The sequence below is a fragment of the Tenebrio molitor genome, chromosome 8, assembly GCF_963966145.1.
Source record: "Tenebrio molitor chromosome 8, icTenMoli1.1, whole genome shotgun sequence".
In the NCBI taxonomy this organism is placed as follows: Eukaryota; Metazoa; Arthropoda; class Insecta; order Coleoptera; family Tenebrionidae; genus Tenebrio; species Tenebrio molitor.
Window position 1 is genome coordinate 67,266 of NC_091053.1, and position 27,276 is coordinate 94,541.

At 34.9% G+C, this 27,276-nt stretch overlaps 1 protein-coding gene across 1 annotated transcript in view; it reads left to right on the forward strand.

The window, feature by feature from the left end:
• Positions 1–3,796: 3,796 nt before the first annotated feature.
• The window catches only part of Su(Tpl) (Suppressor of Triplolethal), a 58,113-nt gene continuing 34,633 nt past the window's right edge, over positions 3,797–27,276 (forward strand). Inside the window, exon 1 of the mRNA XM_069056577.1 lies at positions 3,797–4,005. Within this exon, the coding sequence (XP_068912678.1) occupies positions 3,874–4,005 (132 nt within the window). The 5' untranslated portion in view covers positions 3,797–3,873. The remainder of the gene's footprint in view (positions 4,006–27,276) is intronic.

The window sequence follows — 27,276 nt, forward strand, 5'->3', positions numbered from 1 at the left end:
ACGTTACATGTTGTAACGGATATCATAATTTTTAAGGGAATTGTTCAAAAATTAGTCTTGTTCTCAGTGTTAAACATATATTGAGAACTTTTCTAGTAATTCTTAAGTCCATAAGGGGTACCATAAATCCATGTCAACCTCTTTTCTGGAAGTGACCGCCCAATTTACTAATAAATCATAGCTAAATTTTGCGCTTTAACATCAAATTCCATTTATCTCAAAAACCGGAATGTGTTCAGGGACACCAAATTTTTCTTAAATGTTTGAAAGGACTCTCAGTGAAAAATTATGTAAATTAATGTAGCGGTTATTGAATTAAAACAAAATATTTACCTGTTTCATTAAAAAAAAAAAATTACAGAATGTTCTACAGCGATACACAATCATTCCTGAACTTTTTGACAATTTTAAATCGATTAGAAGTGGGTGTTTTCGATCGGGCGGTAAAATTTCACTCATCCTGTATAAAAATCTCTACTGCGGGGCAGAAGAAGCACGGAGGAGGGACAACACGCTTCAACACGCTTACTAAAAAGTCTGGACGGTTGGATCGAGCAAACGTCGTCCCACGTCGTGTGGCGTGTTGTCGGATAGCGTGGAACAAATGAGTATATACGCATTGCATTCAAATCTTTGTTAAATGTCTGCACACATTTCCGTCACGTAGCGTAGTGTAGCGTGGTATCACGTGGCGTGGAGCAAGTGGGTTCCCGGCATAACTCTCGCCTACCCCGGCGTCATTTATGAACGCACCCCTGCTGTCCGAATGTGTGCTAATGCTTGTAAACTCTGTCCACTCATAAATTGCTTGATATAAATGTTACTAAAAATGTTCATTTACGCTATAACAAATAGATCCGGCGCGAAATTAAAAAAAATGCAAAGAGCAGGTTTACAGGTGATGTTTTATTATCATTCTGCATGTTTGCACTTAGGAAAGATGAAAGAAAACTTCAGTACAGTAGGAGTAATGTATTAGGTCTTATTAATACAGGGTATTTCACGAGTGATAATGTGCCCGACGGAATAAAAAATGCAACCCACAATACATTTTCGAATTTCCGAAAGAGCTGGCTATTGAAATTAAAATATCCAGCTTTTTTCGGAAATGGCTAAACACAAGCAAGAGATTATTTAATATGTACTTCTATTTAATGCGTGAACAAAAATTACCTCCGTATCATTTTCGATGTTTGTAATGTTCACTTTACAAATTTAAAAAAATCAACAAAAAATCGCAACGGAAAAGATCAAAACAGCAACACGATCAAAACGAATAACTTTTAAAACCAGAGAATCGCAAAACAAAGCTCTAAAGATGAAAAATCGCAAATCTAAATGCTTAAACCACTTGACAGAACTGACAATTTCAAATTTGAAATGTCATATAATTTATTTTTCGCGTGGGTTTCATAAGAATCAATGAGAATCAGTGGCGCGAATCCTTCAAGATACATATTACCAACACAATCTATGATAATTTCTTAATATTTTAATGTTATGGTTTGGGGATTTTGTTATCAAGGATATTTAAAAAAATGCATTCTATCAGTGGATGTAGTCTATTAGGGCAAACGGAGGAGATTTTGAACCTTTATTATGATTTTTTCAATACAAATAAATAAAGTTACACAAAAATTAACGAATCTTATTAGTAGTAGGTACGAGTATTAGGTGGTTAGTGCTCGATTTCAAATTCTTTTAGAGGTTGATCGAGATGTGGTATCACAAATAAAGCTGCAGAAATAATTTCAGTTTATTCCAGCAATAAAAGGGGGACTTACTTCAAGGTTGCGGTAAATCTACAGAGTGATCAACAAGGACTGAAGCTGTTGGCAACAATGACAACATGATGAAAATTTCAGTGAAGTTGGTAGCATTACATTTTCAGTTGTCAATTTTGACGGGCAAATTTAAACTTCAAAATCAAGTGTCATTTTTGTATGAATTTATTAATGAAAATGGTTTTTACACTAGAGCAAGACATTTTTATTGGTATGGCGTACTTTCGGACTGGAAATTTTGATGCTGCTAACGGTTGGCAGTATTCCACGGAGCACGGACGATACATTGCACCAATTTCAACAAATGTTCCCCGAGCCAGTTGGTACTTTTGGCGGCGCGGTAGCTTAGTCGCGTTTAGGCAGCATTGCACGAGATTGGTGCAACGTTACCTACAAACAGGTGATGTGAAAAAAGCAAAACCTACTGGCAGAAGATGTAGTTGAGAATGTTCGAGGTAGAATGGAACAAAACCCTCGAAAGTCAGTGCGAAAGCTTTCACTCCAAGCAGGCGTGATTCTTATGTAAAACACACGCATCCAAAGTTCTTTGTTGGGCACGTTTAATGCAGGGCCTAATAATCCTTACCATTAAAAATCCCGTCATTCCTTTTCATTACTTTACAGGCTTGTCATATGGAAGTTGCCTAACCATTTTAAAGAAGAAATTAAAGTTCCAACCTTACAAATTTTCCCGGATCTAATCTCTGCATCCCGCAGACTTTCAGCTCGAAAATAATAACGCATAAAACATGTTTCTGTTTTTCAGGAGGGGCATGCGGGCACGGCCTGTCGCTTTTATGAATATCGAAACAGTGGGCCATTATTAAGTACCGCTAATTACATTTTATACTGTTTTTGGTCGTTTTGTACGTATGGTGTTTTAAAACTACCAACTCGTAACATAACCTAAATTTTTTGACATTCACAACTTGCAGCGGGTGCCAACACTGACGCACAAAAAATTTTCATACTTTGGGAATATTTTGCTGTCATTTGCTGCCAACAGCTTCAGTCCTTGTTGATTACGCTGTAAAGTTGACTCAAGTTGCAAAAAACCAATTTGGATTTGCAACAGCAATTTTATGGCATTAGTCGTTTGAAATTACTTTAAAACTGTACTTATATGGAAAATATTCAATCCAAACTATGATTTTCTGGTCCCTTTCTGCCCTTATCTGGTTCAAAAATATGAAAAAAATGCTGTTGCAAATGACAAGTGGTTTTTTGCAACTTGAGTCAACATTAGATAAATATTTCGAATGAATTATTGATTTTGACCTTAAAAATATGCAAGCCTGGTAGTTTTTGATGAGATATTATCCAAGGGAAGTATTCAAAACCGAACCGTCATTGTGACAGTAGGTACTCGATAAAATCTGTCATAAAGACATTGTTGTCTTTTAGTTGCTAAGCAATTAACTTTGATTTCAGAACTTTAACTATTTATTTAATTATTACAACAATAAAATGGTGCAAAAGCTCCCAAACAATGGGGCACTATTTAAATTTTTTTTCTTTAAGAAAACCATTCATGTTGGGAAAAAATGGTATTAAGGTTTTCGACCATTCCCTCAGAAACTCACCTTGACGTTCTTGGGAGACCATTCCCTAACACCCTGTATATTAAAAATAGATTAATAAAAACGAAAAAAATATCTCCGTATACAACTAATGATACATTTAGTTGGTAGTTGAAGAATATACAACTTATTATACATCTAGTTCGGTCTCACGTTAGCGCGTCACTAGTATCGCAGATCGCTGAAATTTGAATAGCTTCTGACAGTCTTACTATGTTTAGTTGTCTGTGCGTTTTCCAGTATAACAGGAAACTGTAAATTGACGTCTAGTCGTTGTCGCCACCTATTCTAATTTGTTTAAGATATTAAAAAAAGCATTTAAAAGAACAGTTATGAAATTGTAAGAGAATATAATTAAATTGAAGATTTTATGTTGCCAAGTTTGTGCCAGTTTGGTAGGTGTTTCAATTTAAAATTTTATCTTGACGTTTATGAACACGGTTGCGCTAACGACTATCCAAACGTCAGCTGGTTCTGAAGTGCGACAGAGTGGTCTGCACTGGACAGAAATGGCGACTCTCTGTCCAGGTGTTCAGTATGGTTTATCATCGCAGCAAAATTTCGGTGAAAATAAAGACTTAATTTTTGTGAAATTAACGGATTCTGCTTTACGTGCAATAGACGAGTTTGTGAAAAACCAGGTGAGTTTAATTTAGAATTGTTTCCAACCGTCCCGAGCCACACAATCTGTTGCCGTCCAGTTAGATAAGTCGCCATATTCAGATGACTTATTAACCTATTATATTATTATTTGAAAATGCGACTTCGCTCCAAAACTAATTTACCATCTTCCGATCTCGTTCCGTCGACTAAATCGGCCGTATTCGATTTCGCAACGTTTGAAAATTTTCATTTGAAGTGTACGCCACGTCAACATATTGAAAAGTTCGCCGAATTTTCCACACCGAATCGACATCATTCCACGGGGAGATCCTCTCGGACCTTCGCCCTAAGCAATCTGAAAACTTGGCCGAATTTCCACCGCGAAAATCGCCGCTTCAGTCCTTCTATACTTGCCCGTAGAAGGCCGCGACTCCGCGAGTGCTCAGTGTCACTTCTTGAGAAAGTTATGCGCGTTTTTGCTCCCGAAACTGCCAAATTCTCCGAAAATCGACGCAAACTGACGGCTCTCGTTCAATCACACTGAAAAACACTTCTAACTCTGCTTCTGTGACGTTCCTTGGGAAATGACCGTAAGGGGTGCCGCGCTTCGCCCCCTCGTTGTCAATTGTGTATTTATTTTTTTGGCTTTATTTTGGAATAAATGTCGCACGCTACTCGTTCCAGTCCGAACGGTTCCAAAACCATATTAGCATACTGGACCAACTGCACCCAGAGGCAATCCGTAATTACAAGTCTGTTTTTACACCTGACATTTTGCCCATAACGTGATTTTGTTTACAGCCGATCACGGGATTGGCCAGTGATAAGCGTCAACCCTCGCCGTGAAGTGAAGGTGATGATGACAGAACATCGCCGACGTCGGAACAAAACGAAATGTACAGATTATTAAGGCAACGTCGTTCTGTTGTGTAAAGTGAATACAGATTTTAGATAAAGAGCGGAATTAATAATAGTTCGTACGTGTAAACAGTCATGCGTGACAAAGTTGTACTGCCGACAGTTTTTGATTTTTCCACAAACGTACATTTTATCCAGGAAACGAACATTAATTCTGTGGCTGCACGCTAATGTTTTAACCATTGTCTCCCGTTTCCAGATGTAGGTACGCTCAATGAAAAGTATGAAGTCGCTTAGTGGTCGACCAGTTCAACATTCGAACTATGCGTTTAAACAATTTCGTTATGTTCAAAATTTCGAAAATTCATTTGCTCCCACATGTATCAATAAAATTTGGGACGCGAACCTACAACGCACGCTTAATTAATATTTTTCAGGTGATGTCGCCTTTTTAAGAACATCAATATTGTATGACACATAAAGTTCAAACACTCTTATCGTCATAATAAATTCCACCAAGTTTGATAACGTACAATATTTTGAAAAAATTTTCCTAAAAAACGTGTGACGTGGTTACTGTTTACAAGGAATTTTGAAACTAAATGATCCCAGAATCTTTTCCGTACTTTAACTTTGACAAGTTTGACATTGATGAAACTGAACAATTTGACATTTACATATATCAAAAAAGTTTTGTATGCCATATGTAAAAATCAAAGTTGACATTGAAGAGTCGATTGTGAACGCACCACTCTGTGTGCAGAGTAAAAACACAAATAACGCAAAAAGCTGTGTGCATAGACAATCGACAATTCAACGCCAACTTTGACGGGAAATTTAAATGAACGCCCGATATGTTTTTATAAAATGGACGTTGTTAAAAGGCTACTACGGCCACGTAAACTATCCACTACGGATGAAATACCTATGTTCCAAAAATAGTTTACATATTTACATCTAAAATTCAAGCAGATATTTTAATAAATTGTATTAATTTGTAGATAAAATAATGTGCGCCTGGGATTACGGTACTTCTGTTAAAATCAAGTGTCAATTTGTTTTTGTTTTTTTTTTTTTTGGTCACGATCATTAGTATTAATTTACTTCAAGTAAAATAAAATACATAGTTAAATTTTACTTAAAAGTGATGTTGATACATTTTCTATATTTTAATTAATTTATAATTGCATAATATAATGTTGGCCGAAAATTTTGATAAATTCTAATGTTATTTTGTTGATTCTTAAATCCGTTTTGAGTACATATTTCATTTTTTGAATAATACTTTAATTCGGTTGGTGTATTTTAACGTGACTGGCGGGTAGCATAATTAAAGAGTAATACATAATCACAAAATCACCGAAGCGGCTGTTTCGCTTTACTTTGTGTTGAGTAATACGGCAGAGTTCGCATTTTACTAAAGCCGCTTCGTGAATAAGAAACCGAACCTCCGGTAATCAGGATACCTACCCTGTATCCTAAAATAGATCTTAACGCTCTGATCACTAGAATTATTTTTGCTTCAAACGTAGCACATACAAAAAGCTCATAAGAATAAATCTTAAAGAGAAATAGCCCTTATGTTACGATAACTTAGAGATGCATTTGCAATACGATATTACACATTTGACAAACAACAGTGCCCCAAAACCTCTTAATTTGAATTTTATGTATTTAATGCATGACCCGCTAGAGTCACGTTAAAGTACTATACAGTGAGTTTTTTTTAAGACTGGCCATAGGGTTTTACATGCTAATTTTTCAACCCCCTGTTAGCTTTTGTTCCGATAAAAATATTCAAACCATTTTTGGAACAAAATTGGAAGATTTTTTAAACTATAGGATAGATTAAAATGTAATATCCTAAACTGTCGAAAAAGTTGTGAAAAATAGTCATTTTTGTATTAAGTGCGCGACGAGAGTGTTTTTTGTGCATGAAAAGGTCTTTTACGCCGAGACGAAGGTCAAGGCAGTACCTATAAGCCTTTGAATGCACAAAAACATCTTCGCGCACGAAATATAAACAATATTTTTTCTATAATTGATTCATAAAATTGAAATTAAAAATTCAAATTTTTGAAGGAACTCTGAAGTTTCAATGCAGTGACCATGTTGCTAGGTAACTAATAAAAAACAGTGCGTGAAATGAAAAACAGAAATAGTCGTATGCGTGAAATGCATTTCACACACTGTTTTGTATGGTTTCTATGGTTTCGACCTTACTAACAATGTAAAAAGAAAGACACGTAAGAAAATGACCCACTTCATGCACAGATAACTATGCGTGAATTTCAATTTTTTGAATCAATTATATAAAAAAAATATTTTTTAGGGCGCCGAAATAATAGTACATCGAGCGGCCGCCAGAGTAGCGCCATTGTCGGCTTAACCAGCACCTGACGATCTCCACTTTTGGACGCTTTCGGCGCGCTAAAAAATATTTTTTTCACAACTTTTTCGACAGTTTGGGATATTGAATTGTAATCTTTCGGATAGTTTAAAAACTTTGTTCCAAAAATTGTTTGAATATTTTCATCGGAACAAAAGTTAACAGGGGGTTGAAAAATTTGCATGTAAAACCCTATGGTCAGTCTTAAAAAAAACTCACTGTATAGTATTATCACTTTGACTTTCGTTGACAGAATGGTAACTAAGCTTTGAAAGTAAGTTTTCATATGGCGCGAATTTTTAAATTGACTTTTACCCGAAATAAGTTTATATTTTCACCATTGCTTTGAATGTTTATAAAAACTTTTGCAATACACTAACTCACGACAATGCAACAAAAAGTATGCTTTGGTAATTTATTTGTTAATATTTCATAACTAATTTCTAAAAAAAATGTTTAAAGACGCTGGAGTTAGTAGTTAGTGTTCAAAAAAAAAAAAATATCAACTCTACCTACTTAATACATACTTAATACCTGAGAATCATTATGTATTCCATTGGTTAAAAAAACGTCCATTAGAATTTTTTTATGCAGTACAAAACACTTTTTAATAAATACATAAATTCAAATATTTGTCATGTACAACTTGAAGTTAACCCGTGCACTTGTCATAAATAACGACTCATCATAATCCATTTTTGTTGTAAGTGTAATTTATTGATTTTAGTGCTTTTTATTACGTGACTTAATTTAAAAAATACTATGTACGATTATATCACTGGAAGTGCTATAATATAGTCCGGACAAACTAAATCTGAATCCTGACTTTATTAAGTCAAATTATTTAACAACATGATAACGATAATAAAGATTTATGGTAGGTCGTTCTCGAAAAGGAGCAGGTATAAATACAGCGAGTTTTCGAAATTCTCTGTCTGCAACTTTGATGGTAAATAACCAAATGTTCCATATCATAAATCTTTATTATTGTTGGCTTTAAATTTTTATTTGAACATATTAAATAATTTGACTTAATAAAATCAGGTTTCAGACTTATTTTGTCCGGGCTGTATGTACTTGGATATTGTTTTTCTCGGTGGCACAATATTTTGACCAAGTTGTGTAAGAGACAACAAATGAGGCTATCGATCGAGTTAAAATCATCGATAATGTTGTGAAGCGGTCGTTAAATATCTGCTGATGATACATAATATTAATAACTCACCATGGCGTAAGCACATACATACCTATTTGAAATATAAAATTATTTCGTATTCTTGAGACCCGAATATAGTTATTTATTATACATACAAGTGTCTTCTTATAAGGCAAATAAGTCACGAAAGAAATGTTTAGCCACGAGGGCTTGCTCGAGTGGGCTAATTTTTCTTCAGTGACTTATTTGCTGTTAAGGCACGAGTGTACATATAATACATAGTTTTATCCAACATCTCCTGTAACAGTTCTTAACACATCATCAAAGCCCAAAAATTTTATTTTATCATTTAATATAAGTGTTAACGTACCTCAGCCTCAAAAAATGATTTCATCTGAGATTCCTGTTTATTATTACATTTTTTGATGTTCAATAAACTGTTCAATTCTCTCTAAATTGTTTAATTATAGAAAACAGTTTAATGGGTTCATACTCGTAAGTCCACTAGTGATTTATACCGGGTGGGGCATCGTATACGCGCACGCGAGAAATTGCAATTTTTAATTAAATAAAAATGTCGAAATTTTTCACAGTTACTTGGCTATTGGTAAGGTACGTGTAATAATTTTTTGATAATTTTTCACTTACAAACAAAGCCAAAAAAAAAATAAAATGTAAATTTCAACCAAAAATCAAATTCTGATTTTTATACTGATCTACCCAGATTCACTTCCTATAATTATTTACGAAATCAGCGGAAAAATTAGATTTTGAATTAAACGCAGTTTTACATTTCAACTTTCAAAATCATTTTTATTTATGATCTGCTAGTTGTGCTGTTGTAAACTTAGGTGACAATGGAAACTGTCAATTTTATGGCAAAAAGGTTTAAAACGGTCGGTTATACCTTTTGTTGGGAAATTATACCATTGTGCCATAAATCACGCGCCTGGTTTGCGTTTAAATAAAAAAGCGAATTATTTAGCTAACCAAGTCAAAATTTGTAATTGTGCCACCAGGGTTTGATGCGCTATCAGATACAGATTCATTTAGTGTAAAAACTTTATAGGTAAATTAACAGTTAATTTCAGAAAACTAATAAAATTGTTACGGCCTTATTTATTAACAAATTTTGTTTTTTTAAATTCGCAAGTATACCTTATCAATAATTAGTTAGGTATATAAAATTTCGACAATTTTATTTAATTAGAAGTCGCGATTTCTTGCGTGCGCGTATACGATGCCCCACCCGGTAGACCTCATAATACATATACATATTCAAAATCGGCATTATTATGACTTCATAATAAACAGGTGTTGGATAAAATTATTAATCGGAAAGCAACAATCTAGTGATCTTGGATCACCGTCAAAGTGTTAGATCACTGTAACAATTGAATATTAACTTGCACAGCAAATTACAATTTCGCAAGGGTTCGATACAGTTGGTTGCAAAAAAAAACGAGAAACGAAAATTTTCCTAATGTACATTTGGTTTTCTCCATTTGTTAATTAATTGTCTAGTTGACAATACCTATCAAATATTTTTTTTAAATGTCATTGAATTTTGATGTTAATTCTAACATATCTCTCGTAAGAAGATCTCACACTATGCAAAAATTGTAAAAATGTGTCAATTTTATTCTGGTAGTTTCCGTTTTTTTTTGCAACCAAATGTACGTGATTTCTTTCGGCTTTTCTTTCGGCTTTTCTTTCATCAAGAGAAGACATTCTTCGGTACATGTAACCTCTCCAGGTTCAAGGATGTCGATGGGACATTGTGAAGTTGTAAAATTAAGTGGGTTTACGAGCACGGGACATCAGGTAAATGTGCTTTGAAAACCCAAATAAATTTTATTCCAGGATCGTAACGTGGCAGCCACATAAACACATCTCGTACACATACCTGCATAATTATTAAGGTTTACCTTTAAACCTTTGCGATCCTGACGACGTTGATAAACCTTAACCTTGACACTGAACTCAAGATTACCATCTGAACTTATTATTCTGCATTCAGCACGGAATGACGGCAATTTGTGGGATTATAAATAGATTATCTGTTTAGTGAAAAGAAAAAACAACGGAAAATAGGCGTCATTATTGACATAAACAATATTTTCAGTGCGGCAGTTGACGGCTGGACATCATTTTTCTTATTCCTGCCTGAGTATTGTTGATTGTCAACGTTGCACATCATCTCTCGGAAAAATACGGTTTTATGTCGCAGCTTATCATTGGTGGCACAAGTTATTATTGACCTTGAAGAATGAATCTTGGTACTTTACTTACCATTACATAATATGACCGAAACACGCCCTCCCGTTCTCATTTTCGTCGATGTTGACAAGTTGACATGTTTCGTCCGATGTGTCGCGATCATCGGTCATAAAACGATAAAAAAGGGTGAGATGTACGTATGCCCGCCTTGGTTATTTACAAATCTCCAGCTAAAACAACGCAGTTTATTGCTATGTAAAGTTATTGCAGTCCATTATTAGTTTATATTCAGGGATTATTGTTCGCAATACACCATATTATAGTTTTTAAGCGTGTGATATTCAACGAGGCAGATTTTTTGTCGAAATAAATGCACCATCGGATAGCAAAAAAAAACTGCTACTATTAGGATTATTAAATTTTGGATATCATTCCTGTCACATAAAAAAAAATTAAGTACATACTCCAAATCATGTTTTATTGAACTTGTTACATGAATGATGAAATTGTTGTCAAATTTGTCTACAATTTGCCAGTATGCCACCCGTTTAAAACATTAAGTATTAAATTTTTATTTATTTTATATTTTTTATTAATTAAAACCTCGTTCTATTCCATTTGCCTGATTTTTAAACCTTTTTGAATGTTTTCTCGGTAAATCTGCCATTCACATTTTCAAAATTGACACAACAATCAAAATTGAGTTGATCAATACCATAATACATAAGGGTCGTTTTAGAATGTATAGAGCGCCCAGAAATGTGGTAGCAAGTTTTTCGATTGGTCCCGCAAGATGACGCTTTTTTACAGAGACCTTTTTTATGCATGGCAACACTGTTATCTAAATTGAGATAAATAAATGTCAAGAATTGTCAAACGTAAAACATACAACAATTTAAATTTTATTGAAAATGTTCAAATTGACCACCATTATGCTCAATGCATAACTGAACCCTTCGAGCAACATCTCGACAAATTTTAGTGCACAATTCGGGGGTAAAAATTGTTCGGAAAACCTCCTTAACACATTCTTTTGAAAAAATTCAAAAATTGAATGTTGCAAGATTGAACAAATTTGGCTTTTCGAAAGTGCCATCTTGTGACACTTTGTGTAAAAGTTGCTACCACATTTCTGAACGCTCTGTATAAACAGCACTAGCGTCCAAAATTTATTGGTCGCGAGCGTACGAGGTGTTGTTTTAGACACTTCCAAAATTCGAATTTTTACATGGCGCAAATACATATAACTTATTGTTATAGTCTATTTCAATTCTAAGTTTCCACCAATACTGCAACCTACGTTAGAAGTACAACTGGAAACACTGTTTGGTGAAAAATGCGTCAGGTTGTACTTGTGAGGTTATCATTCTCTGTGTCTGTCAGTTTCCGTTTTTACAACTCAAGATTTTAGAATAAAGGAAAAGAACAGTGCCAACCTTTTTGTCTCTTCGAAACATTTTACTAGAGCATTTTTCATTTTAGCGACGAGTAAATTACGTTGGATTCGAATCATGTTTATAAACTAATTATACAGGGTCGGGCATCATATACGCGACTTCTAAATAAATAAAATTGTCGAAATTTTCCACACTTACCTGGGTATTGATAAGGTACCTTTCATAATTTTTTGATAATTTTTCATCTACAAACAAAGCCAAAAGAAAATAAAAAGTAAATTTTACCAAAAAGTCAAATTCTGATTTTTATACATAGTAACCTACCCAGATTCACTTCCTATAATTATTTACGAAATCAGCGGAAAAAAACACCAATTAATTAAACGCAATTTTACATTTTAACTTTGAAAATCATTTTTATTTATGACCAGCTACTTGTGCTGTTGTAAATTTAGGTGACAATGGGAATTGTCAATTTGATGGCAAAGCTGTAAATAAAAGGCTCAAAACGGTCGGCTAGTAGTGAATGATTCTTTTGTTGGCAAATTATACCATTTGGACCAGAAATCACGCGTCTAGTTTGCGTTTAAATAAAAAAGCGAATTATTTAGCTAACCAAGTCAAAATTTGTAATTGTGCCACCAGGGTTTGAAGCGCTAGCAGGTACAGATTCATTTAGTGCAAAAACTTTATTAGGTAAATTAACAGTTAATATCAGAAAACTAACAAAACTGTTACGGCCTTATTTATTAACAAAAAATTTTAAAAAATTCTCAAATATACTCTATTCTTTTTCTTGGTGAGTGGCCTTTGGGAAATTTTCAGCCGTCAAGTTGAATTTAGGGATTTTTGAAATTTCCCATTGAAAAGTGTGTTGGTAATTGTTACAAAATATTCAAGGATTACAATAATGTACTTACAGAGACGCGGCAAAGTCTTTCTATTTATTATTTTCCAGGTTAAGTTGCTAATGATTCACGATTCACATGCACCGAGACATAACCTCAAACGCCTCAGCTTCATATCGCATCGTTTTTTAAAATTTTAATACATAACTTGCTTGAGAATTTCAAAATGTTCTAGACCCGTCACACACTTTCCGGTCAAATTAGGTCCGGTTTATGGTTGAAGAATAGGGTTAATTTTTCAAACCTAAACCCAACAGGTGGTGGAAATTTAGAATTGAAACAGACTATAGTCACAATAACAGATCAAAATTTACGTTATGTACTACCGTGCGATCGAATAAAAAAAAATCAGAGTAGGCAAAAATGGTGGTTTGACCAATCAAAGCATCAGAATAGCACAATCCAGGTAACTCGATTTTTTTTTATTCGATCGCACGCTACATGTCAGTGAAGTATGACATGAAAATTTGCCTTGTTATACCGGGTGGGCAACAAAACTGTTTCAGTTGGCAAACAAAAAAATACATGAAATTTTCAAGACTGAATTGCACCTATTTCGGTTTGTTTTATTGACATTATTGACAGCTGGCGTACATTTCAAATTTAAACGTTTTGGTTTTTGTAATCTTTTATTAATAAAATGGTTTTCTCGTTGGAAAATGACATAAAAGTCACCAAAAGGCACCAGAATTTATTGCCAACTCAAACAGTACTTGTTGCTCACACGGTAGTAGAATATGTTGCATCATTTTGTTTTTATTTCTGCTGCTATACGTCTTATTGATTTCCCCCAATCTAGTTTGTTCTTTGTTTATATTGGAACAACGACTGTTTTATGGTACGACGCGGGTAACCCGTAATAATCAGTGTCTTGTTGAAAACCACCTCGGAGATTCCAGAACCGCCATAGTGTAAAACCGATCGCCATAACGTAATTGGTGAAACTAGCCAACAGACATTATGCAATTCGCCATTCAAATTCAAGCCAATTAATCAGATCATGCAAATTTTTCAGCAACAACATTGCCACACGTAATCGCGGTCCATCTTTGTTCTCACAATGTTCTATTTCGACCAGTCGACAGATATACTAATGATTTTTTTCACAAACGTTCCCTAGGAAATTCATAATTCCGATAGACCCCCGTTTCAGGTAGGAGCATCTGCCCTGGCCCTGGTCATGGGAGCTTGTTGGGGTTTCAGTTTTGAAGGGTGGCCTTTTGTGATCGTTGCACCTTGTAGGAATGGTACCACCCTTTTGAATAAACAGGTCAACAGATGCTGTTTTTTTTTTTTTTGTTGAATGAGACAAATTCGTATGGTGTGAAAGATGAAAATCGAACCGTGATCGTACACATGTGCGTCATTGGTGGGGGGTCCACGTGCGGGGAATTCGCAATTGTCAATAATGCGATTGAGTAAAATAGCGCTCAACAAATGTAAGGGGTGACTATTAAAATTTTCACTTGGGAGTTGGCTTTGAACGAGTTTTTATTTTTTCTGTTACTTTAGACACACGCACGAATGAATGACAAATGTCAGTCAGTACAATTGAAACATAACCTATAATGTTAATTATAATGTCAAACTTGTCAGTGTCTAAGGTGCAACGGAAAACAAAGAATGATCCATAGCCAACCCTAAGTGAAAATTTTAATAGTCACCCGTTACAAAATTATGCTTGAATTTTTTTTTGTCATTTGCATAATACTCATACAAAATATAATTCAGTCGAATAGGGTTTTTTTTTTTTGAACAAAATTATATCTTGCCAACATCAGAAGGTCAGGCCAGGGCAGTCAGGTGCAAAAGTTTAATGAAATCTTCACACAAATTCACTCTTAAGACATTTGATTCTTTGATGTTTCGTTATTACAGTGTTTTTCTTTTGCTTTTCTCCTTTTGTCAATTGTGTTTCACAATGTCTTAATTGATTTTCCCACTTATTTTGCTAGTAAGCGATGATTTTTAGAACAAATTCCTTTTTTGTCAAATATATTTCTCGATTTGTCAATTAACTTTCACGTTGCGATAATTACAGTTAATATAATTACAATTGATATGGATCATCGTCAGAGACGAAGGAATAATAAAATAAGTGATGAAATACGTGGGTTGATAATAAATTCCATGAATAACGGTACAACAGCAAATAATGTAGGGCACCAATTTAATGTACTACCAAACACAGTGAGGAAAATTTATTCCACATACAGAAGGACTCAAAATACTACCAAAAAAAGTGCTGGGCATCGACAACAAAAACTATCTGATGCTCAAAAGGAACAGATTTGTGACTGGGTGGATGAAGATTGCTCCTTAACTCTTCAGCAACTGAAAACAAAGTGTTTAACCCAGTGGCCAAATATTAATCAAATTTCATTATCTACAGTCAACAGAGCCGTTCAGAATTTTCATTATTCAGTTAAAAGAATTTCATTCGTTCCTGAGAGAAGAAACACACCTGATACCATTCAAGCTCGCTTTGATTATGCAGTTCAGTATAATAGAATTATGCTTGAAAGGGATAAAATTTTCTTCATTGATGAGTATGGAATTCAAGTAAATTCTCGAGTTTCATATGGAAGATCAGTAAGAAATACACGAGCATCGAAAGTTAAAGCTCAACTAAGAGGACGCAACTATTCCATTGCTGCAGCGATGAATGACAATTCTTTATATTTGTTTCAAGTTCAAGATAGACCATATAATATCGATCATTTTTCGGAATTTATAACGTCCTTGATTAATCATCTAAATAATGACGCTGTGCAAGGAGCTCATTTCGTTATGGATAACGTGCGGTTTCATAGGAGTGAAGAAGTAGTAACTCTCATTGAAGCTCATGGCCACTTTGCAGTATTTCTACCTCCTTACAGTCCCTTTTTAAACCCCATAGAGGAACTATTTAATCAGTGGAAACAGTTAATAAAAAGAGCCCAGTCAACAAACGAAAATGAATTATACGAAGCAGTTCATACAGCTTCTGAAAATATAAGTCCGGAAAATTGTCGCATGTACGTTCAACACATGGAAACATATCTGCATGATTGTCTTCGACGAAATGAGATAATGAATTGAAAATTTAATATTACGTAATACATATAAATTTTCAATTCATTATGTACCTATGTATGTATCTCATTTCGTCGATGGCAATCATGCAGATATGTTTCACGTGTTGAACGTACATACATGCGACAATTTGTATGTTTGTATTATGCATTATTGTATTATATTAGATATGTTATGTATTATTGTTATTTGTATTTATAATATTAAAGATAAAATAGAGTTTTTGTTTACTTAAAAAAAAATTATCCAAATCAATTAAATTAATAAGAAAAGCATTTTGTATAAAGTGAAAGTGATTTGAGAAAAGGGGAATTTCATTTGATATATCATTTTGACATTTAAAAAATTGGAAAGTCATTTGACAAATCGTGAAACACATTTGACAAAAGGAGAAAAGCAAAAGAAAAACACTGTAGTGGATTTTAAAATACAATTAGCGCCCCTTGTCGGACATTTTTCTTGGAGTGATTACAGTAAATATTTTTAACTAACAATACCTGATTGATTTATGTAGCTTCACGCGATAAAAACAGAGTAATCCACCCACACGGCTACACAAACAGGATTTCAATCAGGGAACATGTTATAAACGGGTGCCGTTCCCATCGATCTGAGCGTTTTCCTCTGGAGGAAATGAAACCTCGTGAACAAGTGGGACACCCTTGCAACTACGAGTATTAGGTCAGAAATTAACGAGATCCACCGGATAGCCTTGTTACGAATGTATTTTGTACACAATTTGGTGATCTCAATTAACGACAAAAAAGACCACAAGAAAAACAATTTAATTAGTATAATGATAGTGCAGGTTCGACGCAGTAAAATAACATTTGATGCTCTGATTAAATTCGAATATCTTTACCGTGCTGGGTGTTCGTTTCGCGATTACCTTAAGCCGTGGATTCCAGCGGAAAACGGTTTCGTTTCTGCTCGCAGAATTCGAAAATTAAGTCGCTTCCCAAAATTTTTGAAGTGGGTAAAGTGTGGCGCGTCTACAGATATAAGTAATTTTCGACCTGACGTTTACATTGGATTTAATGAGACGAGTGACGCAGAACAATAATAGCTTAGCATCTATCGTCACATTGATTTATTGGCCTCTTGCTTGTACAGTACTCGACCCGGATACCCGGTGATTTTGCGTAATTCCAGAGCACCGTGTTCAGTTGGTTCATTGTTGTCCGTGACATATCGTAATATCCGCGTTAAATCGTTTAATATTTATGGAACATGAGAGAGAGAGGAATAAATCGGACAACCCTTTAGCATAGATCATCTGCTGCGGTGGTTTTCCATTAAGCCCACACCTGAGTCCTCGCCAGGCCATCTCCCCCTCTTATTTTTTAAAAGTGTTTGTTGACGTTTATCGTTATCGCCCTCGTAACAAACTAGGACGACGTTATCGTTCGGTGTTTTTGTATGTAATTAATATGCATATTGTCACGAGTTGGCAAACCTAATTTGAATATTGTCATGTAGCACTTGCCCGATTGAGATTTAATAAACAAATATAAAACATAGGAGAACGCGCGCCCCACGGCTTTTTTTTTACTGTATGTGTTTTCGATGTTGAAATTCTTGGCAGCGTCATAAATCGAACGAAAAAAACACCCTTCGTACTTCTAACAACACGAGGAATCAACGTCGACCGTCAATGTTACACACCTGTAGCAATCCCAGAAGTTAAAATGAAACACAGTCCGAATTTTCTTGGCATCAACTGTAAAAACCTTCAGGTGAAAAATAATCCCTTTATCGCTCGAAAATCCTTCGCTTCCAATTTGGAACCGGTCCGAAATAAATTAAGAGTCGGACCGTCATGACGAAACGGGCTTTGGTGATAACCAACATACGTGTACGTCGTAAGTTGCATGCACAGCCGAAAAAACCCGGAACGTGACGCGCTACATTTTAAGAACAAAAAAAAAGCGTCTATTGTTCATTCGGATGAATGAAAGGCGGTTTCACAATAATTTACGAAACGGCCCAAGACACGGTGAAATTAACCATGGATAAACCGTACTATTGCATAATATTTTATCATGTTATTGATTTTTCTTCGACTTGTCGACGTTTGTGGAAAACGCTCGGTCGGCGAAAGGCCGGTGTGGTGAAAACTGGAAAGAAGAGAAAGGCGTCGAAGACGTCAAACGCTTCCGGAAGTTCACCAAGGATGACCGATGCATCGGTCAAATATTTTTTTTTTCACGTGTCGATCTAATGCTAATTTTATTTAATTTAACCGTCGTGAAAGTGCCGAGACGAACGGTCGTTTTTATTTGTTTTGAAATCGGAAAGAAATTATCAATGCGTTGGTCGGTTGCCTTATAAGGTCAGGTGTTATCGGTAGTGGGGGATTTATTTAAACCTGACTTTCAGGAATATTTGATGTGATATACGTAAATTGTTTATTTTAAAGGAAACATTTATTCGACATCAAAATATGGTTCTAAAATGGCAAATTTGTTGGTCCTCGACAATATCACCACTTTGCAAGTCAATAAGTCGCGTACTCTTTATCGTACAGGAAGGATACACTCTACCACCGAAAAATTGGAGTCATTGTACTTGGCTTTTATGTAGTAATCATTTGCAAATTTAATAGTTAATGATTTTGTTGTACACTTTGTCGGTTGATGCTGGATAACTAAATTAGTTTATACGATTACCAAATCGTCGAATCTATTTGAGAAAAATGTGATAAATGGTTATTAATAGTCTTGAACAAACAACTAGTAGTTTTGTCAATGGCATTTAGATGTCAGCTAGGTATATTGTTAAAAATTATATCTGACAAATATAGACAACAGTTTTAAGAAAAGTACTAGTACTGAAATATTGTTAAACTTACACTTTCGAAATTTATGGTTTACATTGTGAGTTCAATTTAATTTCAAGTTTATAACATTCATGACTTCTTATCATTTAGTGTAAGTAAGCAAAATTTTTGAAATATAAAAGAAATGGGCTGGCAAATATGAAACAATTCCGACGAGCTTTATTGAATTCAGTAACAGATGGAAAGTTGGAAAATGTTGAAACATCGAGTTAAGTTATTATGACAGTGTAAAATTTTTCTTTCAAAAACATTCAAAATGGATGCAACGAACTGAAGAAAAATTTTTTGAAGAAAAAAAAATTGTGTAATTTATGTAATTAATATTTTTAATGATTTTGGATTTACAAAAACGTTGTGAGCACTCGACAGATCTCTGTTTTGAGTTAAGCAACAATCGTGAAGATATTTTTCACGTCCACTTTCAGTATTCGTCAACACTAGACTAATTTTTTACTTTTGATTCGAGAAAAATTTCAATTTTTTGATATTAAAAATTTGCTGTAATATACAGCATTCTTACGTGGTAACATGTGTTTATCCATTAAAGTTGAGTGAAGCTAATGTACTTATTCTTGGTGTGCAAATGGTGAAGTCTTGTATCAGGTTAGACGATTCTGGATGGCCGCCTGAACGACGAATTCAGAAATATTTAAGTATGACCTTTACGCCAGAAAAACTTTAACTTCCGAAAATAAGCAATCGATTTTGTCATCTCTAATTTGTCAAACTCAGAATCGAACACGAACTGTCTCTTCGATATTGTTCGATTTCCGGATCATTCGTCGGACTCACCTACATTTGCATAAACGCCATTAAAATTCATTTAGCAATAAATCCGCCTCAGGAATGCGAAACAATTATTGCGCCAGAGCTCTCGCGCTTAATTAATCTGAAACACGGGATGAGAGGGAAAAAATGTCAAAATCCTGCACAGAACGCGGCCGGTAAAGTAGAACGCCGCGTGTCTTTGACTCGGATAAGCGCACACTTTCGATTTCAACCGCAGATTTCTTATCTGTTATGTGGGTGGCTCGAACTCGAACCTGTTCCAGTTTTGCGCAAAAACCGCAAATCCGCAAAGATCGTGTCGGCGACGTTGTAGCTCACTGCGTGTACGTTATTTTTTCCGCCCCGTGTCGCCACCCCTTCACTGATCAATTTCGTTATCTGCGACTGGGTGACGCAATGGGCTTTCGAATATTCCGATTCACGAAAAATGCGTTCGCATGCAAAAGCATGCGTCGTCGAGAATACGGGTGCGAGTTGTTAATTTGAAGAAGAAAGTTTTACTGTTCGTGGCCGAATTGTTTTGCTATTTTTATTTTCCCAGATCTGATGGCGCCACATTTTAGATTATTAATCGATAAAAATTTATTGGCGTCCACTTGTAAACAGTGTCATTAATAAATGAAGTTCTTTTGCAAACCGAGTGGATTTTAATTATTGTTGCACGATTAAGTGTAACAGTTTCGAGATGGTAGCGACGTTTTCATGTCTTTCAGACTTGGAGGAACGAATGAAGAAAGTTTCTTTTTTTTTAGTAATTCAGAAACTATGTTGGTTATACATATTAAATCCTAGATCCGCTCGAAAAACTGACATTGCTCGTGTACCAAATGTTTCACCCCAAAGAAAAATGACTCATTTTTTTTACTAAATCATAAAGTTTTCAAAAATGGAAAAGGAACAATAATGAATTAATGAACAACAGTGCAGCATATTTTCACAACTGAACTTATGAGAAGCCGTGAAATGTTCGTTCGAACCAGCAACATTTTTTACACGTCCAGAAAATGTGTAATTTTGAACATTTTTTGAGCATAGAAATTATGTATTTCACGTTTAGGCTTTTTGTTTATTTATTTACATTTTGTTTTTTTTTTTTTTATTAAAATGTATTCAGTTTCAGTGAAATGTTTTAGTTTTACACTTATTATTAACCTTTACATATTTATTTTTTGGTCAAAGTACAGGCGGCAAAGAATTAACGATAGTTAACGACAACATTTCCGAAGTTAACTAAATTTTATATTTTTTTAAATTTTATTAATTCGATAATTTTTTGAAAAATCAACTGAAGTTAAATGTGTCGATGTCATTACTGGACGAGCAAAATGTTAGCAGCTTTTGGGAAGTCACAGTAATAAACAAGGAAAAATAATGATATCGTAAAACAAATTTATAGTGTTCGGCTATCATGTCATGTTTTATACAGGGTGTTTGCGAAGTTGAGGCGTTCCTTTTAACATGTGATAGTATGCGTTGTTCCAAAGAGTTTTAGCCAAAATCACCTTAGTAAAATGTGAACGGCAATAAGTTAATTTTTTTGAAATTTTTGAAACCGGTCCTGCTCAAATTTGCGCTGATTTGTTAGAAATTAGAATTGACAAAAAAAAAAAATGAAATGAGCATGGACGTTAATAAAAAATACTGTCAGAGTTGTCATCTCATTAGTCGGAATGGCTTTATCATTACGAAAATAATGAGCTCTCAGATATGTTGCTATGTATGGGCAATGTTACCAGAATGCAGCTGCGGCGTCCAGAGAGTACCCAAAGCGATTTCCAGAAAGACACCATCCTGGGCCACGTCAGTTATTAATCTAATACAGCGGAGAAATAGACAGGACCGGACTCAAAATTTTAGAAAACAATAAAAACTAAGAAGATTTAGGCTAAAATTCTTATGAATAATGTATAGTACCTCGTGTTACAAGGAACGCCTCAACTTCGAAAACACCCTGTACACAGCATGAATCAGCTAAAACAAGTCAGTCGGATAAAACAGAAACTAAAGAATAATTTGAAATTTTTTTGTGGTAAATTTAATGTGTGCATGCACGTTTTTAGAATTCTGTGATGACCCTGTTAGGAGGTAATTAAAACAAGAAGACAAAAAATTTTTTTGTACAAATTTGTACCTTTTTATATTCAGTTGAAAGATTTTTTTAAAATAAAGTTAGTTCATATGTTTTGGTGAAAATTAAACAAATTTGCTCAAAACAATCCCTTATGTACATAGAGGATTCTGTACAAAACGAGTTGGAAGTGTCTTCAAAAATATTAGGAGAAGAACAGATCATCAATGTAACCCAATCCGATAATGTGGCTCCACAATGCTTGTTCAAAGAATGCAATAATGTTGTAGTACATACATATTTATAATAAATAATATAATTGCTGATTTGCATTTGTTTTACTTTTCCTAACTAGGTAGGAAAAGTAGTACTTTTCCTAACCGAAATGAATGTGAGAATGTAACAGAATGTAACTTTGAACGTTCTTGTGAAAACTAATTGGACTTTAATAGAACTCGCAACTTAATCTGTACGGTTTAATTGTTTTATGCAACAAAACGCTTTATGAGTTTGATTTTCAAATTTAATCCGAATCTGCTTCTCAATTCGAGACAGACGGACAACCTGACGACCAATTAAATTTGTTACTATAACCGCCCCACAATAGTAGTGTGGTAATCGATGCCTTTAAAAGATAAAACCAGGCTAGGAAATTTCACATAATTGAATTCCCAGAGAGCACAGATCCGATTAATCTGACATTAGTGGCGCCATAGCGTTAATAACGACCGGCAAGTTTCAGACAATTTTCCTCCACCGTCGACTAGTTTGCACGTTTCACTCTGTATATCATTTTGCTATCCGTAACGGAGAAGAAGCGGACCCCGCCTGAAAGGGTCATCCGCTCGGGTCGTATGCATTTTCCATGAGGTTCGAATATCGTTGTCGCTCGTAGTCCTCTCTGATGCATCCTTGACCTCTCTGTCGAGAGCCCATTCCGAGGAGTTTACGAAAATTCGAGATTTTCCTTTTTGCAGCACGGATTTTCTTCACCGGGGTGTCGCAAAGACAACTTTTCTTTTCGCCTTCTTTACCACGTTTGTGCACACCATTCCATTCACCTTGGTATAGTTTTGTATTTATCAAATGTCAAGGGGACTGAAACCGACCAACGAGATTCGTCGATTTTATTCATTTTCGGCCTCGCGAGTCTGTTCTACCAGGTGGGTTTGAACTTTTCAACGTCGACGACGAATTTTCAGACTTTGGATGAATTTGTCCAAGTCTGATGAATTTTGAGGAACTGTTTGATTAGCGATTGTGGGACCCCTCCAGCGGTCTTAATAATAATAATCAATGAACGTTCTGACCGTATCATTGGGTGTAGTTTTCCAAATTGCTTTGAATGATGTATTAGTTGGTGGTTTTAGTGACGTGCTTTCAACAAACCATCGGATTAGCCATATCGATTCTGTAATTATCGTTATTGTCTTTTGTGCCGAGATAATTTTTATTGAGATGTCCCGTTCGATTGGAACAGATAATCATCTAATCGAACCCCACCTTATCATTCTTGGTTGATAAAATATGCATCCGTTTAGGCAAACACACAACAGTGGAGATAGTATTAGCCTACAACTTTGCAGCTTAACAAGTTCCATAAATTTGTCAAGAATCTGTTCAAAACGTCATATTTTGGGTCTCAAACCTTTGAGCAATAATACAGATCACATTCGCTGCTTAAAAAAAAACAGTAATGGGCTGCACTAAAGAGTACGATCTCTTCATTTGACAATTTCGACTGTGAGACAATGAACTCATCCACCAGTCGAAGGAAAGTTTTTATCGTAACATTTAACAGATGGAATGTTTGCTATCGTAATTTTCATTACTGTATTGTTACATTGACAAAGTCCTTGCAGACATCAGTTTTGGTTTAACCTAAAAAATATTTCGAGGAATCACCTTGGATATTATTTTCATGAATACCGTCAGTGATTCCTCGAAAGTTCAATTAAACGACCTGGACCGGAGCTAATAACAGGATGCCAATTGCAAGCTCGGCGATCAATTAAAGAAAAAAGAGAGAATTAACCTTTAACTAGTGTTCATAGGATCTGAACACGTCGGTGCAATTCTTAATTTGAAGTGCAACGGCAACTGTAATCCTTTTGTCAATTGGAAATTTCCGATGGAACAATTTACCTGCGTCATGGATACTTGTACACCAAAAAACACGGCTCACGTGCCAACAATGCAAGAGAAAGACCAACTTTTGTGTCGGATTACCACGTTGGTGTGCACCGGTGACCGACAAGTCCCCCTTGTGCGGCCTTGGCCTGTCTCATCGGTCCGCACCCAAAGCCCGGCACCGGAAGTAATCACGCAGCTACTTGTCGTCCCCAGTGGCTGCACACGAATTTTGAATGTTCGCAGTGGAAAATCAAAAAATATAACATTTCTAAAAATGAAAGCCAAACAAGTAACAAGAGAGTTTTCTAATTTGCCAAAGAAGACATTCAACATTGTACATTTAGTTTCCTAAGAAGGAAGAGATGTTTCCGGTTTTCCCTTTTGATGCTCGCAACGCAACGGTCCAAAATATTATTTTTCTACAACCGTCAAAAAAACGTGACATTTATGCATCGTTATCAAGTTGCAAAGTTTCTCTTTTTTGCTCATGTGAAAAAATGTTTTTTTTTTTCACGTGAAGAAATGTAGTCTTCATTTGCGCGTTTCCTAGGTTACAATGACTTGTCACAATACTTGATACTTTGATTTTCTTCATCTAATTTGCCATCAAAAATCAAAATCTTTTTTTGACGCTTGTAGAAAAAATAGTGTTTGTATTTCGTGGCCAAATTCCTGTTTTGTTGGCGCATTCGAATGAATTTTTGGTCTCGACTAAAAACTCATTCTCGTGCATCAACAAAAAACACTCATTTTGCGCACTTAAAAAAATAACTATTGTCGAGAAAACAGGTCAACCTGATCGGATCTTATCTGAACTTTTCCAAATTTAGCTAAATGTGATGTGTCAGTTTTACGAACGGATGAGCAGCAGCTATATAAAGACTGCATTTTGCTCAATGTATCGAGTAAATTACAGAACAATGTGAAATAAAGACAAAAACGTTGCTGAAAAATGCGAAATCACAGATATTCGGCGCTGTATGTTGCGTGATGATGATGAAAAAAAGAAAATCGCTTAGTAAGGATTACGAAATCACCGATAACAAAATTATGATGATGATTGACAGTATGTTTCCAGTCTACCGATAAGAATTTTTCCCAGATCCAATCGATTCTTTTAAGAGTTTTTGGTGTGCCACTTGAAAACAACCCGTCCTAAAATTATAATGTCCCAACAAGTGAACAAACTTTTTGACAAATATTTTTTTCTTCAAACGTCCGTAAATTATGGCATTATCCTGCTGCATTGATAATGCAAAAGTGTCACTTTATTGTCATGGCATCTAACGAGCTGACGAGCGGCGGATAAAGTTATTATCTCCGCTGAGAGCGGCAGATAAAGTTATTATCTCCGCTGAGGGCGTCCGTGAAGTTATTATCTCCGCTGATGAGCGGCAGCAAAGTAAACTAGCTAAATCATTTGAAATTCCTACCTGGTTTCTTAACATGTCTTAAATAATTTGTTATGAAGGTTTGAAGAAAAAATAGTATATGTTAATCGGAGCAAAAATGGTTTTATGTGCTTTGGCTGGTTTGTCTGCCTCACTGCGTTCAGCAGCCAATCTACCAACCGCAGCACATAAAACTTCATTTTTGCTCTTCATAACATAATATACTATTTCACTATCAAAAATCACATACTTTGCGACATGATAACGATGCATAAATGTCACGTTTTTTTGACGGTTGTAGAAAAAATATTAAATTGACCTGTTCGAATTTTGTTTGAAAATTTCATTGGAAAATAAAATATTTCCGTTATTTTTAACTTCTGGCGTTCGTGTGTATTTTGTTTTATCTTTGAATAAAGGCATTTCCAATTTAATTCACAAATCATAATCACCGACCGTACTTGACAACTGACAATGTTATGTTTTGTCCAGCGCTGATCTTTAGTAACAGTACGACTGTACAAACCTCTTGCGGTCCTTCAACTTGCGCAAAGCCTATCGGCGATCGGAACTTCTGGATACACCTCGTATTTTATGGGTACCACAGAAGAAAGTCGATAACAAGTTTATCTTGTGTGCGCTACAGTAACGTGAAAAGATAAGACGGATAGACGCGTTTATGTGGGATTAACTGTACCACTTTTTAACATTAACGTAATTATAGTTCAAGTTAAAGCTGCTTCTTTATCGGATATAAAAAACAACATTGTTTTCTACATATTTTGAAAATTTTCAACTTATTGACGTATCGACGTAAAAACTGGAGTTGTTATTGTTTGTCTAATCCTGGCAAGTTTACTACAATCACTATTGTAAATCTAGTTTTTGTTTGGCTTTGTTTACTATACCTATGACGATATACTGATAAGAGGACAGTGTTATAGGTCAAGTGTGATAACTTATTTATTTACCCAGTACCCAATTGAGAATTTCACCGTCATAAGGTCCCCATCTCGATTTGGACAGGATTCTGTCAGAATAAGTTAGGTGGCCGTGCCATCCGACCGCCTGACCAAATCGGATAGGCTGTAGGGTTGTAGGATGATTTGCCTGGTCAATAGGATTCGATAATAAAAGAATATTATTATTTTAATATCGATAAAATAGGACGCATGATGAGTTCAAGAAGGCAAGAATCAACTTACTAAATCAGATGCTAAATCTGATGCGGATTATTGAAAAAAGCTGAAACAGTACAACGGTTCGATTAGCCGATTTCCAAACATAAAGGAAAAGTCGTTGCACTCAGTTGATCTTATTATCAGCTGATCAAGCAGCTATTTCATTTTCTAGACATCTACAGGCTGTTCCACGTAAGATTTTCATATCTCTATTATTTATGGACCGATTTTTGTGAAATTTGGAAGATAGGTATTCTAGTGAATGAAGTCTAAATTACTATAGTTGAATTTTTTTAATAAACAATTGTCAAAACGTTGTCTTGTTGGTATGAGCCCAACTGTGATTTTCATGATAATACGATTGGTCACATTGAGTGTCAACATTTTTTTATGTAACTGAGCCTGCGCCCTAACGAGCGAGAGTTTATTTCAAATTCGAAAAGGTTTCTCCTGATTTCTCATTAAATTTGTTTTGAAAATGAATTTACGGAAGAAAGGTACGGGAAGTGAAGTGAACATAACCTTAACCATGATTTCGTGTCAAATTGTTATACAGCTGGTCCATATGTCCAAATTTTAGGGTGGTACCGTATGGTTTTTTACTTCATTTTGACACTGACAATTGTTTATTAAAAAAATTTCACTATAGTAATAAAGTGCCCGATTAATAAAAAAAAATAATTTTAAAACATTTTCCTTTATTTGAATCTTCACAAAACTAGTGTCCGATGGTTACTCGTTAGAAAACATGTGTCTACACAAAAAATTTAATAATTAACAGTTTCTACTTCAAGAAAACATTAACTATTTTGTTAAAAATGTGCTAAAATTTTTGAGATACCTATTCAATAATGTTCAACAATATAATAATAATTGCGCTTAATTTTGAATAAAGAAACTTGAGG